At 45.9% G+C, this 18,462-nt stretch overlaps 2 protein-coding genes across 2 annotated transcripts in view; one reads left to right on the forward strand and one right to left on the reverse strand.

Moving 5' to 3' along the window:
- The window catches only part of LOC118401188 (semaphorin-4B-like), a 93,705-nt gene that overhangs the window by 19,565 nt on the left and 55,678 nt on the right, over window positions 1–18,462 (reverse strand). The window contains exons 3-7 of the mRNA XM_052474929.1: window positions 6,698–6,858; window positions 6,316–6,378; window positions 5,676–5,774; window positions 458–569; window positions 3–119 (exon numbers count right to left, since the gene is read on the reverse strand). Coding sequence (XP_052330889.1) covers window positions 3–119; window positions 458–569; window positions 5,676–5,774; window positions 6,316–6,378; window positions 6,698–6,858 — 552 coding nt within the window. The remainder of the gene's footprint in view (window positions 1–2; window positions 120–457; window positions 570–5,675; window positions 5,775–6,315; window positions 6,379–6,697; window positions 6,859–18,462) is intronic.
- Window positions 1,690–5,666, forward strand: LOC127910612 (uncharacterized). Its single transcript, XM_052474932.1, has 2 exons — window positions 1,690–2,919; window positions 5,343–5,666. The coding sequence occupies exons 1-2, from the start codon at window positions 2,026–2,028 to the stop codon at window positions 5,625–5,627; spliced, it is 1,179 nt and encodes a 392-aa protein (XP_052330892.1). The 5' UTR covers window positions 1,690–2,025; the 3' UTR covers window positions 5,628–5,666.

Raw genomic sequence — 18,462 nt, forward strand, 5'->3', positions numbered from 1 at the left:
ACCTTGGAGCCAGTTCAAGGAGTTTTCTGTTTTCAGGGCAGCGCCTTGGCCCAGGCTCTTGTAAATGATAGGTTCATTTCCTTGGAAATTACTGACCGTACCAGCATACAGTTCTCCATCTATAATGTAAGGAACGATAAGATGAAGACAAACAATATCTGGACCTAGAGAAGGAGCCTCTGTGCCTCTGTGTAACAAACCCTGGAGTCTAGAAGGGAAGAGTTGTCTGCTAGTATATTTACAGTATGGAAGACACTAAGGATGGTAAAATATACATTGCAGCTACTGTAAATAAAATATTTTATAATTGATAAATCTGTAATTAAGTATGTCTACATTATATCTATTATTTGCATGCATGTATTGACTTGTATACAGTATGTATTGTGTACACAGTCTTATGGAAGCCAAACATATTTCCCTGACAGTAAATAAGTGACCGATATAGTGAACCTACCGGCCATGATGGCAGTGGACTTGTACTCAGGGTTGAAAGGGCAGCGGCTGCGTCCGTCCTCTGTCACTATCTCTCCAGTCTGGCTTCTCACCAGGGTGAAGTCAGCTGTGTTCTGGAGAGAACCCAGAGAGAAAGAGAGCCTTGAGGAGAAGTAGGGCTGTAATCTACACCGACAATTCCCACTGCCTGCTGGCCACTCTGTTCGCTACTACAGCGCTGTAGCACAAATTCTGGGGCGGGAACCACTGTGTGGTCACAGTCGGTCACTTTGGGGTGGGTCAAACCACAGGGTGTGGTTTGATATGGGTGTCTCGTGTGTGTTCGCAGGTGGGAGGAGTTAGCCAAATAATTTAGCCAATAAGCTTCAGCGGCTGGTGTGCAACCGTGGGAAAATTGGTTTGACTTTGGATAGCCTATCTCTGGGGCTGTTTAGGGGCCGTAAATAAATTACAGAATGTAAATGGGACAGTATGTTCATGTTGCACAACTTTTAGTTGTCTCATTAAATGCTTTCAATATTTGTATATGAAATTGTATAGATGGTTTGAAGTTTTTAAGTCATTGACATTTGAAGCTATTGACCTTTTAAAATATTGTCCGATATACATTGTGCAATTTACTGATGGCCCCTAACCAGCCCCATAGGGATATCGAATGTCAAACCAAACTGACAATGGGCATTACAATCGGCTCGGGTGCAGCTGCGCTCCGAATGTATGATTATGTGGGTGCTGCCATCTGTGGGCAGGGTTGAAATAAACCCAACCCAAACTGTTACGCTACCCTTCATTTTTTCCATTATCTTGCAAATCTGACTTTTGAATGAGACTGACTTTATGACCGAATTTATCCTATTTTCACATTGTAGTACATTTTAATGAATATTTGGACTCATATTTATGCCACATATTCCATTTTCAAATGAGAAATATATTTTTAGGGGCCGTCGCTGTTTAAGTAAATGTCATTATACAATTCCTTTTAAAAGCGATCTGGTGATGGGGAAGACGATGAGTGATGCTTCCAGCAGGAATGGACATAACGTTGTATACTGTACTTTATATCTCTCTGTGTGGGCTGAGACTCAATGGTTGTGATAAGAGAGACACTCGGGAATCCTGGTTCACAACCTAAAGTTCAGCCAAGATACTTCCCCTCCTCCCTTAATGCCCCCATATTGAAGTAGAACTAAGGGGAAAGGAACACACATTTGAGATGTTCTTTGACTGTCAATATTTTTAAATGGAAATGTCAATGTTATTCTGAATTGCCTCACTTTTAACACTTTTAAAGATGCACTTCCTCTCAAATCTGTGTGTTCCAAGATGTCTTCATACAACCCAGAGCCACACATGCTCACTAAACATCTGTAAGGGGTATAATTGGAATACACTGATTTCAAGTGAAAAAAAATGCAGACTCCAGGGGGATAATCGCATGGAGAAGAAAATATGTACCTTGATTGACAGTGTTAAATACATGGCTAATTACACCTCTCTCCAACACACAGACATGGTGGTTCTCTCTCCAACACACAGGCATGGTGGTTCTCTCTACAACACACAGGCATGGTGGTACTCTCTACAACACACAGGCATGGTGGTTCTCTCTCCAACACACAGACATGGTGGTTCTCTCTCCAACACACAGGCATGGTGGTTCTCTCTACAACACACAGGCATGGTGGTTCTCTCTACAACACACAGGCATGGTGGTACTCTCTACAACACACAGGCATGTTGGTTCTCTCTCCAACACACAGACATGGTGGTTCTCTCTCCAACACACAGGCATGGTGGTTCTCTCTACAACACACAGGCATGGTGGTACTCTCTACAACACACAGGCATGGTGGTTCTCTCTACAACACACAGGCATGGTGGTTCTCTCTACAACACACAGGCATGGTGTTTCTCTCTACAACACACAGGCATGGTGGTTCTCTCTACAACACACAGGCATGGTGGTTCTCTCTCCAACACACAGGCATGGTGGTTCTCTCTACAACACACAGGCATGGTGGTTCTCTCTACAACACACAGGCATGGTGGTTCTCTCTACAACACACAGGCATGGTGGTTCTCTCTACAACACACAGGCATGGTGGTTCTCTCTACAACACACAGGCATGGTGGTTCTCTCTACAACACACAGGCATGGTGGTTCTCTCTCCAACACACAGGCATGGTGGTTCTCTCTACAACACACAGGCATGGTGGTTCTCTCTACAACACACAGGCATGGTGGTTCTCTCTACAACACACAGGCATGGTGGTTCTCTCTACAACACACAGGCATGGTGGTTCTCTCTACAACACACAGGCATGGTGGTTCTCTCTACAACACACAGGCATGGTGGTTCTCTCTCCAACACACAGGCATGGTGGTTCTCTCTACAACACACAGGCATGGTGGTTCTCTCTACAACACACAGGCATGGTGGTTCTCTCTACAACACACAGGTATGGTGGTTCTCTCTACAACACACAGGCATGGTTGTTCTCTCTACAACACACAGGCATGGTTGTTCTCTCTACAACACACAGGCATGGTTGTTCTCTCTACAAACACACAGGCATGGTTGTTCTCTCTACAACACACAGGCATGGTTGTTCTCTCTACAAACACACAGGCATGGTTGTTCTCTCTACAACACACAGGCATGGTTGTTCTCTCTACAACACACAGGCATGTTGGTTCTCTCTCCAACACACAGGCATGGTGGTTCTCTCTACAACACACAGGCATGGTGGTTCTCTCTCCAACACACAGGCATGGTTGTTCTCTCTACAACACACAGGCATGGTTGTTCTCTCTACAACACACAGGCATGTTGGTTCTCTCTCCAACACACAGGCATGGTTGTTCTCTCTACAACACACAGGCATGGTTGTTCTCTCTACAACACACAGGCATGGTTGTTCTCTCTACAACACACAGGCATGGTTGTTCTCTCTACAACACACAGGCATGGTTGTTCTCTCTACAACACACAGGCATGGTTGTTCTCTCTACAACACACAGGCATGGTGGTTCTCTCTACAACACACAGGCATGGTTGTTCTCTCTACAACACACAGGCATGGTTGTTCTCTCTACAACACACAGGCATGGTTGTTCTCTCTACAACACACAGGCATGGTTGTTCTCTCTACAACACACAGGCATGGTTGTTCTCTCTACAACACACAGGCATGGTTGTTCTCTCTACAAACACACAGGTATGGTGGTTCTCTCTACAAACACACAGGCATGGTTGTTCTCTCTACAACACACAGGCATGGTTGTTCTCTCTACAAACACACAGGCATGGTTGTTCTCTCTACAAACACACAGGCATGGTTGTTCTCTCTACAAACACACAGGCATGGTTGTTCTCTCTACAAACACACAGGCATGGTGGTTCTCTCTACAACACACAGGCATGGTGGTTCTCTCTCCAACACACAGGCATGGTGGTTCTCTCTACAACACACAGGCATGGTGGTTCTCTCTCCAACACACAGGCATGGTGGTTCTCTCTACAACACACAGGCATGGTTGTTCTCTCTACAAACACACAGGCATGGTTGTTCTCTCTACAACACACAGGCATGGTGGTTCTCTCTACAACACACAGGCATGGTTGTTCTCTCTACAAACACACAGGCATGGTGGTTCTCTCTACAAACACACAGGCATGGTTGTTCTCTCTACAACACACAGGCATGGTTGTTCTCTCTACAAACACACAGGCATGGTTGTTCTCTCTACAACACACAGGCATGGTTGTTCTCTCTACAACACACAGGCATGGTGGTTCTCTCTACAACACACAGGCATGGTTGTTCTCTCTACAACACACAGGCATGGTTGTTCTCTCTACAACACACAGGCATGGTTGTTCTCTCTACAACACACAGGCATGGTTGTTCTCTCTACAACACACAGGCATGGTTGTTCTCTCTACAACACACAGGCATGGTTGTTCTCTCTACAACACACAGGCATGGTTGTTCTCTCTACAACACACAGGCATGGTGGTTCTCTCTACAACACACAGGCATGGTTGTTCTCTCTACAACACACAGGCATGGTTGTTCTCTCTACAACACACAGGCATGGTTGTTCTCTCTCCAACACACAGGCATGGTTGTTCTCTCTACAACACACAGGCATGGTTGTTCTCTCTACAACACACAGGCATGGTGGTTCTCTCTGCAACACACAGGCATGGTTGTTCTCTCTACAACACACAGGCATGGTTGTTCTCTCTACAACACACAGGCATGGTTGTTCTCTCTACAACACACAGGCATGGTGGTTCTCTCTACAACACACAGGCATGTTGGTTCTTTCTCCAACACACAGGCATGGTTGTTCTCTCTACAACACACAGGCATGGTTGTTCTCTCTACAACACACAGGCATGGTGGTTCTCTCTACAACACACAGGTATGGTGGTTCTCTCTACAACACACAGGCATGGTTGTTCTCTCTACAACACACAGGCATGGTTGTTCTCTCTACAACACACAGGCATGGTTGTTCTCTCTACAACACACAGGCATGGTTGTTCTCTCTACAACACACAGGCATGGTTGTTCTCTCTACAACACACAGGCATGGTGGTTCTCTCTACAACACACAGGCATGGTGGTTCTCTCTACAACACACAGGCATGGTTGTTCTCTCTACAACACACAGGCATGGTTGTTCTCTTTACAAAACACACAGGCATGGTGGTTCTCTCTACAACACACAGGCATGGTTGTTCTCTCTACAACACACAGGCATGTTGGTTCTCTCTCCAACACACAGGCATGGTTGTTCTCTCTACAACACACAGGCATGGTTGTTCTCTCTACAAACACACAGGCATGGTGGTTCTCTCTACAGCACACAGGCATGGTGGTTCTCTCTACAACACACAGGCATGGTGGTTCTCTCTACAACACACAGGCATGGTGGTTCTCTCTACAACACACAGGCATTGTGGTTCTCTCTACAACACACAGGCATGGTGGTTCTCTATACATCGCACAGGCATGGTGGTTCTCTACTTCACACAGGCATGGTGGTTCTCTCTACAACACACAGGCATTGTGGTTCTCTCTACAACACACAGGCATGGTGGTTCTCTATACATCGCACAGGCATGGTGGTTCTCTATACATCACACAGGCCTTGATGAATAGTATGCTGTATGCTGCAGCTGAGTAAAACTTTTAACACTTACTATGTATGCACAGATTGGGCTGAAGGCGTACGTTCCACACACGTATAGATGGGTACTGTTCACACGCAGTAAAATCTTGATGTAATTGAAGCAATCCGTCTGCATTAAAGGCACAGGAGAGGAGAGAGCATCGTTAATATGATTCATATGTTCCCACAAACTGTTCTGGAGGGAGAGTTACTCAGGTTGAATGGAGTAGCTCGTTAGGCGACCTTCCAAGCATATTCCCACATTACTTGGCCGGAATGAATTGCTTTCAAATAGCCTGCGAGGGCTGTTGGCAGCAGTGGGACAAACATCTGAGTAACTGTCTCACATAGAAAACAGATTAGAGTGTCTTCATCAAGAACCTGGTCTATGAGCCTCTGTACCACAACCAAACAATCAATAAACCATAAATGTATACTTCCCACAGAATTGAGGTTTCACCACAATCACAGGGGATTGGTTAGATGGTAGACAATTTATCTGGCTGTAACAAAATCACTCAGGCCTCCACTGCTGAATGTACTTAAATTAGAGCTTCCACTGCCTCTGACTAAGTTCATTTTCAGTACTATAGCAAAAAAAAACAAGCCTAAGGACTGGAATGGAAGTGTAAATATTGTCACTAGAGTTCCAGACATTGCAGTGTACTCACCTGTAGGTCTTTGCCTTTGAAACTGCACTCGTCTCTCTTCATTTTCGGGGTACTCCATGTAAGCTACAGGAGAGGAGAGTACAGGTGTCAGGCACATTACTAAGACACATCATAGAGCTGTAAAGAAAGTAGCTGCCGAGTACTGTCAAAAAGAGCAGTGTCCACAAGATGTCATTCACCATATAAGTTATATAATTCACACACACACACACACACACACGCACGCACGCACGCACGCACGCACGCACGCACACACACACACACACACACACACACACACACACACACACACACACACACACACACACACACACACACTCACACACACACACACACACACACACTCACACACACACACACAGACACACTCGTGCCCACTTACATTGCGTTGTAGTTTGACTCTGCTGATATCAGAGAGGTTGAGGGCGAAGAGCTCCTCTCGTGCTCCAACATAGAGCATGTTATCTTCCTTACTGAGGAGCAGAGATGTGTAATTGAAGACTCCATCCACAGAGAATCTCTTGGCTGATCTCTCCTTTGCATCTGGGGTGAGAGGAAAAACAGAAAGAGGAGTAGAAATATTAACATTACTGCAGTGGGCTAAATCAGGGTCAAAGAATGTTTCTTGGTAAGTCTTAAACAAACCTGCTGTGAAACTCAAGTATACACCTCACACACATGGGGTTGGTTTAAAAAGAAGAAGACACCTGTACCATGTCAGATATAAATGCATTCAATGTTGGGTTTGCATACACATTTTACACTTTATAGACATCACAGAAGACTGAAATAACACCAAAACGTTTGACATAGAAACATCAGATTTTCTGCACTAAAAAAAATAGTTTATTCATTATGAAATTATGAAAAATATGAATAACATTCCATTCATGAGGCCACTAGAGGGCAATTTGGTCATTTGACTGCAGGAAAGGACTACTGAACGGAATGTATTAATGCAATATGAGCCTGCAAAGAGCATTCAAAGAGCCTTGTGGGCAAGAATGGGCAAGAATTAAACATCAAAACTGCAGTGTGTGTGTGTGTGTGTGTGTGTGTGTGTGTGTGTGTGTGTGTGTGTGTGTGTGTGTGTGTGTGTGTGTGTGTGTGTGTGTGTGTGTGTGTGTGTGTGTGTGTGTGTGCGTGCGTGCGTGCGTGCGTGCGTGCGTGTGTGTGTGTGGTCACATAACATCATGAGCAGGATAAAGACAGATGTTGTGTCTTAACCAGAGACACCAGCACACCATGTCATTACTGACGGTGTTCCTTCAGGCTGTATATCTGTTCCCATGACAACAACACTGTCTGGCCTAGCAGGCTGTCTCTCTCCATTGCTACAGGGGAGCTACAATAGAGGCCAGATCCTGGCCTCCTGTATGTGTGTGTGTGTGTTCAGTTAACAGTATACATTAGCAGCCTCCAGTCTTATCACCCACTCTCATCACCTCTGGAGTGGGCTGCAGAGAAAGAGAGCGAGAGCCGGCACCCAATCTGTCTCTCACCATCCTGACACCCCTTGAAAAGCCCTCACTCTGTCTGCAGCCTGTAGCCACGTGTCTTATCATTGACTCTCTCTCTAAGCCTTCAGCGTTGCTGTCAAAGCTTCACAATCAGCGCACTGTTGCAGAGTGGATGTCTTTAGAGCTGGCCACGGTCAAACACTTTGTCTTTACGCAAGTCCATCATTAGCAACATGGAGAACATTCTGTCATGCAAACAACGCCTACTAAGAGATTCTCAGAGGACATTACTGCCTTATGGATTATACTACATACTTCTAGGTAGTGTGTAGTTACCTCCCGGCCTGCTAACCCCACCACAGACGACAGAAGGTGTATAGAGAGGGTTCGCTTCCCCAGGGGAAACTACAGGCTAATAGCAGTGCATCAACGCCGCAACAGGAGGCTTTTTTACCACAAAATCATGCTGCAAAACAACAGGATCCTCTCTAGTCTACATAGCAAAAACCCAAGCCCACCAGGACTGCTCCCTCCCTGTCTGTGATTACAGGATGTAGTATGATTGGCGCTCTATGCTAGTGCCATTTAACCTCTCTCCTTCCTTCTCGCCTCTCCTACATCTTCCCTCTCTCACCTCATTTCCTCTCCTCTCTTCTTCTCTCTCCCTTTCGCTCCTCTCCTCCCTTAGAAATTTAACAGTGATTTACCCATGCTAAGACAAAGGCTGGAGCTTGAACCAAAACAAGGGGATAGAGGGATTCTACACAGTTGGAGTTAGATCACCACTGTCATATTCTCTGAGCACTGCTGAGGGAGGCACAATGAGGTGTCCAGTGTCCAGGGCACAGCTGGGAGCTGAGGGGGGTCTATAACATGCGGCAACGGTGAGAGACATTTCTGGAGAGATTCATTTGAAAAATTAGAAGCTCAAACTGTTTGGGCATAGACCTGGAAAGTATGACAGAACTTTGCAAGCTATCTCTGCAGTATATTGCAACTCCTCCCCCTTTGTGTACTAGTGTTATTTATTCAAGGTACTCCTCGCTCTTTGTTTGGGTTTCAACCCTGTGTTTTTGTTATGTGTTTGTTTGGTCTTCGTCCCCGTGCCTTATGGCACGCCATAATTTGGGCATCATTTTAAAAACTATTATGCATTCCTGTGCCTGTCTCCCGAATCTCTTCATGCCAACGTGACAACAAGAATATGTGTGTCCGGAATACAATTATTTCCATGCATCAGATGGCTTGCATTGATTAATTATTCATGGAGCATACTAAGATAATTGCTCATAAATCCAAGATAATAATCTGGACTGATCCAAGAAAATGACCCTATAAAATGTATCAACGATTTGAGCAATTCAACGCATTTCCAGGAAATGGTAACATATGGAGTGTGAGGCTTTTGGCAGAAGAGGTGCAGCTGCAAGGAGGGCTATAAAAAAACTCAAGTGAGTAAATATATTGGATAAAGATATAAAAGAAGATATAATAAATATTGACAGTCTGTCTGCCTGAATGTATTGTTGCTGCTGTTAAGGATTTTGGTTAAAGGTGCTATTACAATGGCATAATTTAGGAGATAAATACAACATGATTGCTGATCTCAAAGGGACAAAATGTGATTTGGAAATAAAATACAATTTCTAGCCCTGGGACAACAAACCCCAATAGTGAACTGGAAAAACTGTGGGTCAGTGTCTGTCTGTCGACTATCTCCCCCAGTCACCATACAGACAGACAGTCACCACAGTCTCTTTCAGACAGACTACAATCTATTGTTGTTAGAGAGTCTGAGGTTGACTCCCGGGGGCCATCCCATGACAACGCAGGCAGCCATGGAAACGCTGTGCTGTAGTCTACTCTGGGAAGAGAAGAGGTCTGGCCTGTTTAGTGTTTAGAGGAAGCAGAAGCATTCAAGAGCAGCTAGTGTCTTCTGGAGCTTGGGAGACAGGGGGATGTCTGCCGGAGCTAAAGAAGGCGAGGGTGTTGGGGAGGGCAGGTAAGTGGGCACAGTGTAACAAATGAATAGTCACAACAAACTATATCACAACTAGCATGCCCTCACCTTGTTGAGCACACTCCCCCTCTCCCTACCCTGCATGGCCTGTGCCCCCCGGCAAACCAGAGCTCCACAGTACTTTTATCAAAGGGACATCTCATTATTGAGTCCCACAATGTCAATGACGAACAGGGGAAATCAAGCTAATAGAGACTGGGTTCAAATAGCAATATACTTACGTTGGAGAGGAGACATGGCTATCTAGGCTAACAACATAGCACGTGTGCAAAGGGAACTGCATTGACAGGTGTTGTTAAAATGACCACAACACTGTTTTCTGCTATCACTGCGGGGTTTGTCACTGTTTTGAACATTCATTTGGATAGACTCAGTCCAAGTACAACATTGGTGCATATCACAGTTCCCAGTCTCCGTTTCACAGACAGGCTCAGAGTTCATTCAACACAGTCCTATTTAACCTGCTGGCTCTGACTGAAAGACACAGCCTCCACCTGACACAGCTGCCAGTCACACCTTTCTCTTCCTGTGTGCCAGCTCTCTCACCGTATCGCTATACCCAGGCCCCCGTTCGTCCGTCCGTCCTTCCATCCATCCCACACCCTCAGAGAGAGCACTTCCTGTGTGCCAGCTCTCTCACCGTATCGCTATACCCAGGCCCCCGTCCGTCCGTCCTTCCATCCATCCCACACCCTCAGAGAGAGCAGCTTTGTGTGACTGGGAGCACTTCCTGTGTGACCCCACAACCAAACACACAGACAGACACACCACACATACACACCAGTGCTCCTTCAGCAGGGCACACAATAAGATGTAGTTAGGGGGGATGGCTCAACCACGGGCAGCTGTAAGCAATATGAGATCTTTACAATCATTATGTAATTAAATGTCATTTTTGCAAATTACACTGCTAAATGGATTGTAATATCCACCCTGCCTTGTTCACTAATCCATTTAGGGGCAAATTAGCGATGTGGGAACCCTAGTCTACATTTTGTTGCCATGGATTTCCCAACGGCTCTGAGTTCCAACAGCACAAAGTTAATTATGAGCACAGAACATCCCGTCTAAAAGGCAAACCTCAACTAGCCTGTACCCCTGCACACTGCCCCCTGTATTTAGCCTCATTATTCTTATTTGTGTTACTTTGTGTTACTTTGTATTATTACTTTTTACTTTAGCCTACTTGGTAAATATTTCTTCTTCTTGAACTGCACTGTTGGTTAAGGGCTTGTAAGTAAGCATTTCACGGTAAAGTCTACAGTCGTGGCCAAAAGTTTTGAGACTGACAAAAATATTAATTTGCACCAATTTGCTGCTTCATCGTCTTTAGATATTTTTGTCAGATGTTACTATGGAATACTGAAGTATAATTACAAGCATTTTATAAGTGTCAAAGGCTTTTATTGACAATTACATGAAGTTGATGCAAAGAGTCAATATTTGCAGTTTTGACCCTTCTTGTTCAAGACCTCTGCAATACACCCTGGCATGCTGTCAATGAACTTCTGGGCCACATGGCAGCCCATTCTTGCATAATCAATGCTTGGAGTTTGTCAGAATTTGTGGGTTTTTGTTTGTCCACCCGCCTCTTGAGGATTGACCACAAATTCTCAATGGGATTAAGGTCTGGGGAGTTTCCTGGCCATGGACCCAAAATATTGATGTTTTGTTCTCCGAGCCACTTTGTTATCACTTTTGCCTTATGGCAAGATGCTCTATCATGCTGGAAAAGGCATTCTTTGTCACCAACTGTTCCTTGGTGGTTGGGAGAAGTTGCTCTTGGGGGATGTGTAGGTAACATTCTTTATTCATGGCAGTGTTCTTAGGCAAAATTGTGAGTGAGCTCACACCCTTGGCTGAGAAGCAACCCCACACATGAATGGTCTCAGGATGCTTTACTGTTGGCATGACACAGGACTGATGGTAGCACTCACCTCGTCTTCTCTGGACAAGCTTTTATCCGGATGCCCCAAACAATCGGAAAGGGGATTCATCAGAGAAAATGACTTTGCCCCAGTCCTCAGCAGTCCAATACCTGTACCTTTTGCAGAATATCAGTCTGTCCTTGATGTTTTTCATGGAGAGATGTGGCTTCTTTGTTGCCCTTCTTGACACCAGGACATCCTCCAAAAGTCTTCGCCTCACTGTGTGTGCAGATGCACTCACACCTGCCTGCTGCAATTCCTGAGCAAGCTCTGTACTGGTGGTGCCCTGATCCCACAGTGGAATCAACTTTAGGATATGGTCCTGGCGCTTGCTGGACTTTCTTGGGTGCCCTGAAGCCTTCTTCACAACAATTGAACCGCTCTCCTTGAAGATCCAAGATGGCGTAGCAGTAAGTCGTCCTGTCGTATCGTCTCTCTGTAGATATCTGTAAATATCGTCTCTTTTTCGTTTTAGATATTTTTCTTCGCATATCTTTAAAAACATTTTGCTAAACCTAAGCTTCCAAATACTCTCCTGCAATCCGCCTCACCCAATGTAGCTACTTTTCCTAAAGTATTTATATTTACTTCGGAACCGGAACCCCTCAACCGAAGCTAGCCAGCTAACCACCAGCTATGCTAGCGGTCTTCAGCTAACCGGTCATCAGCTAACCTTTTGCTCGGAAAGCTCTCGCCAGTTCGAACAACGCGTTGCTAACCAGAGCATAACGGACCTATTTATTTTTTATCCCCGGATTCCCAACATTTTTTTCAGCTGGATTTTTCAGCTGGATCTTCACAACTAGCTATCGAGCTAAACCGCAACCCTGGTTGATTACTCCTGGCTAGCGTTTCCACCAACGTAGCTTGAAGCTAGCCCGGCCAGAGCTCCTGTGTTCCTAGCATACTCCTGGGCTTCTATACCCGGACCCACGACCGGTCTATCGATGTCACTGCATGAAGAGGAATAAACAGACTCACCCCATCGCGATGTCCTCCAAAGGCTAACTCTCTAGCCCTCGCTATCTCCTTGCTTGCTAATTCGGCATGCTAACTGCTAGCTTGTTTAGCAAAGGTCCGCTAACTACTACCTTGTTTACCCCGGCCTGCTAATCTGTTAGCTTGTTAGCAAAGGCCTGCTAACCGTCTGCATCGCAGTGGCCCATATGTACTTTCTATCTCTTCCCGATTTTTAAAATTTGTTTATACCTTCCGGAAACCTGCCTCACCCAATGTGATACGGAATCGCTATTATTTTTTATTTTTAGAACACACTCAAGAACCTCCAGAAGCTAACCAGCTAACTAGCTACAAGCTATTTAGTCATTGTTCGTTTTTTTTAACCTGGATAACACTCGCCAGTCCAGCCCCCCTGCCCCATCCACCGCTGCCCCTGGACCCTGATCACTTGGCTACACAGCTGATGCACGCTGGACTGTCCATTAATCACGGTACTCCATTCTGCTTGTTTGTTTTATCTGTCGGCCCCGTTGCCTAGTCAATGCCATTTTACCTGCTGTTGTTATGCTAGCTGATTAGCTGTTGTCTCACCCACTGTTTTAGCTAGCTTTCCCAATTCAACACCTGTGATTACTGTATGCCTCGCTGTATGTCTCTCTCAAATGTCAATATGCCTTGTATACTGTTGCTCAGGTTAGTTATCATTGTTTTAGTTCACAATGGAGCCCCTAGTCCCCTCCTCATACCCCTGATACCTCCTTTGTCCCACCTCCCACATATGCGGTGACCTCACCCATTACAACCAGCATGTCCAGAGATAAAACCTCTCTCATCATCACCCAGTGCCTGGGCTTACCTTCGCCGTACCCGCACCCCACCATACCCCTGTCTGCGCATTATGCCCTGAATATATTCTACCATGCCCAGAAACCTGCTCCTCTTATTCTCTGTCCCCAACGCTCTAGGCGACCAGTTTTGATAGCCTTTAGCCGCACCCTCATACTACTCCTTCTCTGTTCCGCGGGTGATGTGGAGGTAAACCCAGGCCCTGCGTGTCCCCAGGCACCCTCATTTGTTGACTTCTGTGATCGAAAAAGCCTTGGTTTCATGCATGTCAACATCAGAAGCCTCCTCCCTAAGTTTGTTTTACTCACTGCTTTAGCACACTCTGATTTCCATACCCAACTATAACATCTTCCGTCAAGATAGAACTGCCAAAGGGGGAGGAGTTGCAGTCTACTGCAGAGATAGCCTGCAAAGTAATGTCATACTTTCCAGGTCCATACCCAAACAGTTCGAACTACTAATTCTGATAATTACTCTCTCCAGAAATAAGTCTCTCACTGTTGCCGCCTGCTACCGACCACCCTCAGCTCCCAGCTGTGCCCTGGACACCATTTGTGAATTGATCGCCCCCCATCTAGCTTCAGAGTTGGTTCTGTTAGGTGACCTAAACTGGGATATGCTTAACACCCCGGCAGTCCTACAATCTAAGCTAGATGCCCTCAATCTCACACAAATCATCAAGGAACCCACCAGGTACAACCCTAACTCTGTAAGCAAGGGCACCCTCATAGACGTCATCCTGACCAACTGGCCCTCCAAATACACCTCCGCTGTCTTCAACCAGGATCTCAGCGACCACTGCCTCATTGCCTGTATCCGCTACGGTGCCGCAGTCAAACGACCACCCCTCATCACTGTCAAACGCTCCCTAAAACACTTATGTGAGCAGGCCTTTCTAATCGACCTGGCCCGGGTATCCTGGAAGGACATTGACCTCATCACGTCAGTTGAGGATGCCTGGTCATTCTTTAAGAGTAACTTCCTCACCATTTTAGATAAGCATGCTCCGTTCAAAAAATGCAGAACTAAGAACAGATACAGCCCTTGGTTCACTCCAGACCTGACTGCCCTCGACCAGCACAAAAACATCCTGTGGCGGACTGCAATAGCATCGAACAGTCCCCGCGATATGCAACTGTTCAGGGAAGTCAGGAACCAATACACGCAGTCAGTCAGGAAAGCTAAGGCCAGCTTCTTCAGGCAGAAGTTTGCATCCTGTAGCTCAAACTCCAAAAAGTTCTGGGACACTGTGAAGTCCATGGAGAACAAGAGCACCTCCTCCCAGCTGCCCACTGCACTGAGGCTAGGGAACACGGTCGCCACCGACAAATCCATGATTATCGAAAACTTCAACAAGTATTTCTCAACGGCTGGCCATGCCTTCCGCCTGGCTACTCCTACCTCGGCCAACAGCTCCGGCCCCCCCGCAGCTCCTCGCCCAAGCCTCTCCAGGTTCTCCTTTACCCAAATCCAGATAACAGATGTTCTGAAAGAGCTGCAAAACCTGGACCCGTATAAATCAGCTGGGCTTGACAATCTGGACCCTCTATTTCTGAAACTATGCGCCACCATAGTCGCAACCCCTATTACCAGCCTGTTCAACCTCTCTTTCATATTGTCTGAGATCCCCAAGGATTGGAAAGCTGCTGCAGTCATCCCCCTCTTCAAAGGGGGAGACACCCTGGACCAAAACTGTTACATACCTATATCCATTCTGCCCTGCCTATCTAAGGTCTTCGAAAGCCAAGTCAACAAACAGGTCACTGACCATCTCGAATCCCACCGTACCTTCTCCGCTATGCAATCTGGTTTCCGAGCCGGTCACGGGTGCACCTCAGCCACACTCAAGGTACTAAACGACATCATAACCGCCATCGATAAAAGACAGTACTGTGCAGCCGTCTTCATCGACCTTGCCAAGGCTTTCGACTCTGTCAATCACCAGATTCTTATCGGCAGACTCGGTAGCCTCGGTTTTTCGGATGACTGCCTTGCCTGGTTCACCAATTACTTTGCAGACAGAGTTCAGTGTGTCAAATCGGAGGGCATGCTGTCCGGTCCTCTGGCAGTCTCTATGGGGGTGCCACAGGGTTCAATTCTCGGGCCGACTCTTTTCTCTGTATATATCAATGATGTTGGTCTTGCTGCGGGCGATTCCCTGATCCACCTCTACGCAGACGACACCATTCTATATACTTTCGGCCCGTCATTGGACACTGTGCTATCTAACCTCCAAACGAGCTTCAATTCCATACAACACTCCTTCCGTGGCCTCCAACTGCTCTTAAACGCTAGTAAAAACAAATGCATGCTTTTCAACCGATCGCTGCCTGCACCCGCATGCCCGACTAGCATCACCACACTGGATGGTTCCGACCTTGAATATGTGGACACCTATAAGTACCTAGGTGTCTGGCTAGACTGCAAACTCTCCTTCCAGACCCATATCAAACATCTCCAATCGAAAATCAAATCAAGAGTCGGCTTTCTATTCCGCAACAAAGCCTCCTTCACTCACTCTGCCAAGCTTACCCTAGTAAAACTGACTATCCTACCGATCCTCGACTTCGGCGATGTCATCTACAAAATCGCTTCCAACACTCTACTCAGCAAACTGGATGCAGTTTATCACAGTGCCATCCGTTTTGTCACTAAAGCACCTTATACTACCCACCACTGCGACTTGTATGCTCTAGTCGGCTGGCCCTCGCTACATATTCGTCGCCAGACCCACTGGCTCCAGGTAATCTACAAGGCCATGCTAGGTAAAGCTCCGCCTTATCTCAGTTCACTGGTCACGATGGCAACACCCATCCGTAGCACGCGCTCCAGCAGGTGTATCTCACTGATCATCCCTAAAGCCAACACCTCATTCGGCCGCCTTTCGTTCCAGTACTCTGCTGCCTGTGACTGGTACGAATTGCAAAAATCGCTGAAGTTGGAGACTTTTATCTCCCTCACCAACATCAAACATCAGCTATCTGAGCAGCTAACCGATCGCTGCAGCTGTACATAATCTATTGGTAAATAGCCCACCCATTTTCACCTACCTCATCCCTACAGTTTTTATTTATTTACTTTTCTGCTCTTTTGCACACCAATATCTCTACCTGTACATGATCATCTGATCATTTATCACTCCAGTGTTAATCTGCAATATTGTAATTATTCGCCTACCTCCTCATGCCTTTTGCACACATTGTATATAGACTCCCCTTTTTTTTCTACTGTGTTATTGACTTGTTAATTGTTTACTCCATGTGTAACTCTGTGTTGTCTGTTCACACTGCTATGCTTTATCTTGGCCAGGTCGCAGTTGCAAATGAGAACTTGTTCTCAACCAGCCTACCTGGTTAAATAAAGGTGAAATAAATCTTTTAAAAAATTTAAAAATCCGATAAATGGTTGATTTCGGTGCAATCTTACTGGCAGCAATATCCTTGCCTGTGAAGCCCTTTTTGTGCAAAGCAACGATGACGGCACGTGTTTCCTTGCAGGTAACTATGGTTGACAGGGGAAGAACAATGATTCCAAGCACCACCCTCCTTTTGGAGCTTCCAGTTTGTTATTCGAACTCAATCAGCATGACAGAGTGATCTCCAGCCTTGTCCTCGTCAACACTCACACAACAGACTGGAAGCTTCAAAAGGAGGGTGGTGCTTGGAATCATTGTTCTTCCCCTGTCAACCATAGTTACCTGCAAGGAAACACGTGCCGTCATATTATTGCTGCCAGTAAGATTGCACCGAAATCAACCATTTATCGGATCATCAAGAACTTCAAGGAGAGCGGTTCAACTGTTGTGAAGAAGGCTTCAGGGCACCCAAGAAAGTCCAGCAAGCCACAGGACCTCTTGCATGGCAAGAGGGACTTTGCAATTAATTGCAATTCATCTGATCACTCTTCATAACATTCTGGAGTATATGCAAATTGCCATCATACAAACTGAGGCAGTAGACTTTGTGAAAATTTATATTTGTGTCATTGTCAAAACTTTTGGCCACGACTGTATACTTGTTGTATTCGGCACATGTGGCAAACAAAGTTTGATTTGATTTTGATTTGATTTGAAATGTGGAGTAATCTGTCGTTCAGTCAGGGAGATCCAAGTGCTTCATTTTGTAGGGCATTCATCTACAGTAGCACCCTGATTCACTAAATGGCCTCTCCTTTGAAGGGGTGTTGGCTTTCATATTTGTGGGTTGAGGAGTTTAAAGTATGCATTCCCCATTAGAGACAAATGTTGTTATTGTTTACTTCAATGATGCAGAACTAGCTGGAAACAGTGATGGCCACTGGCAGAGCCAACAACACCAGCATCCTAACAGAGGCCTTGAGTGGGGAAAAAGAGACAGGAGAAAAATATGATGAGTACTCTTTCCATTCCTCAAATCCTCACCCTTCCTCACAATTCAGACCTGCATTATTTGAGCAAATAGATTAGGCTAAAATAAGTGACAGCTCTCTATAGCTGCAATAAGATACGCTGTCTGTTCAAACAGTCATTCATTTGGTGCCTGTCATAACAGCAGATGACCTGGAAACAATCTCATCCCTCTTCATTGAGATCAGGCAGCATGCCCTTTTGGTGCATCTTGAACGGGATGTCTGATGTCCCATTTCTAGCAGTCTGTCTATAAACATGGCCTAGATTCTCCTGTGGAGGGACACATGAAGATACTTCTATGGCATTGGCAGCAGGAGGCCACTATGGACAAAAGGGCTGTGCCTTCTGTAAGCAGGGCAGAACAAGCGTATCAGCAGCAGAGACCTGAGCACAGCCCCACAGCCACAATTACAGCCTGATGGAGCTGAACCTATTACTCACAATAAGACAGAGCACACCTCCACAACCAAAACACACTAGAGCAGGGTCTCAGCAGCACCACATGCCATACAAAACATGTCTGAGGAACTACATAAACTAACAGGG

The sequence above is a fragment of the Oncorhynchus keta genome, chromosome 22 (genome assembly GCF_023373465.1).
Source record: "Oncorhynchus keta strain PuntledgeMale-10-30-2019 chromosome 22, Oket_V2, whole genome shotgun sequence".
In the NCBI taxonomy this organism is placed as follows: domain Eukaryota; kingdom Metazoa; phylum Chordata; class Actinopteri; order Salmoniformes; family Salmonidae; genus Oncorhynchus; species Oncorhynchus keta.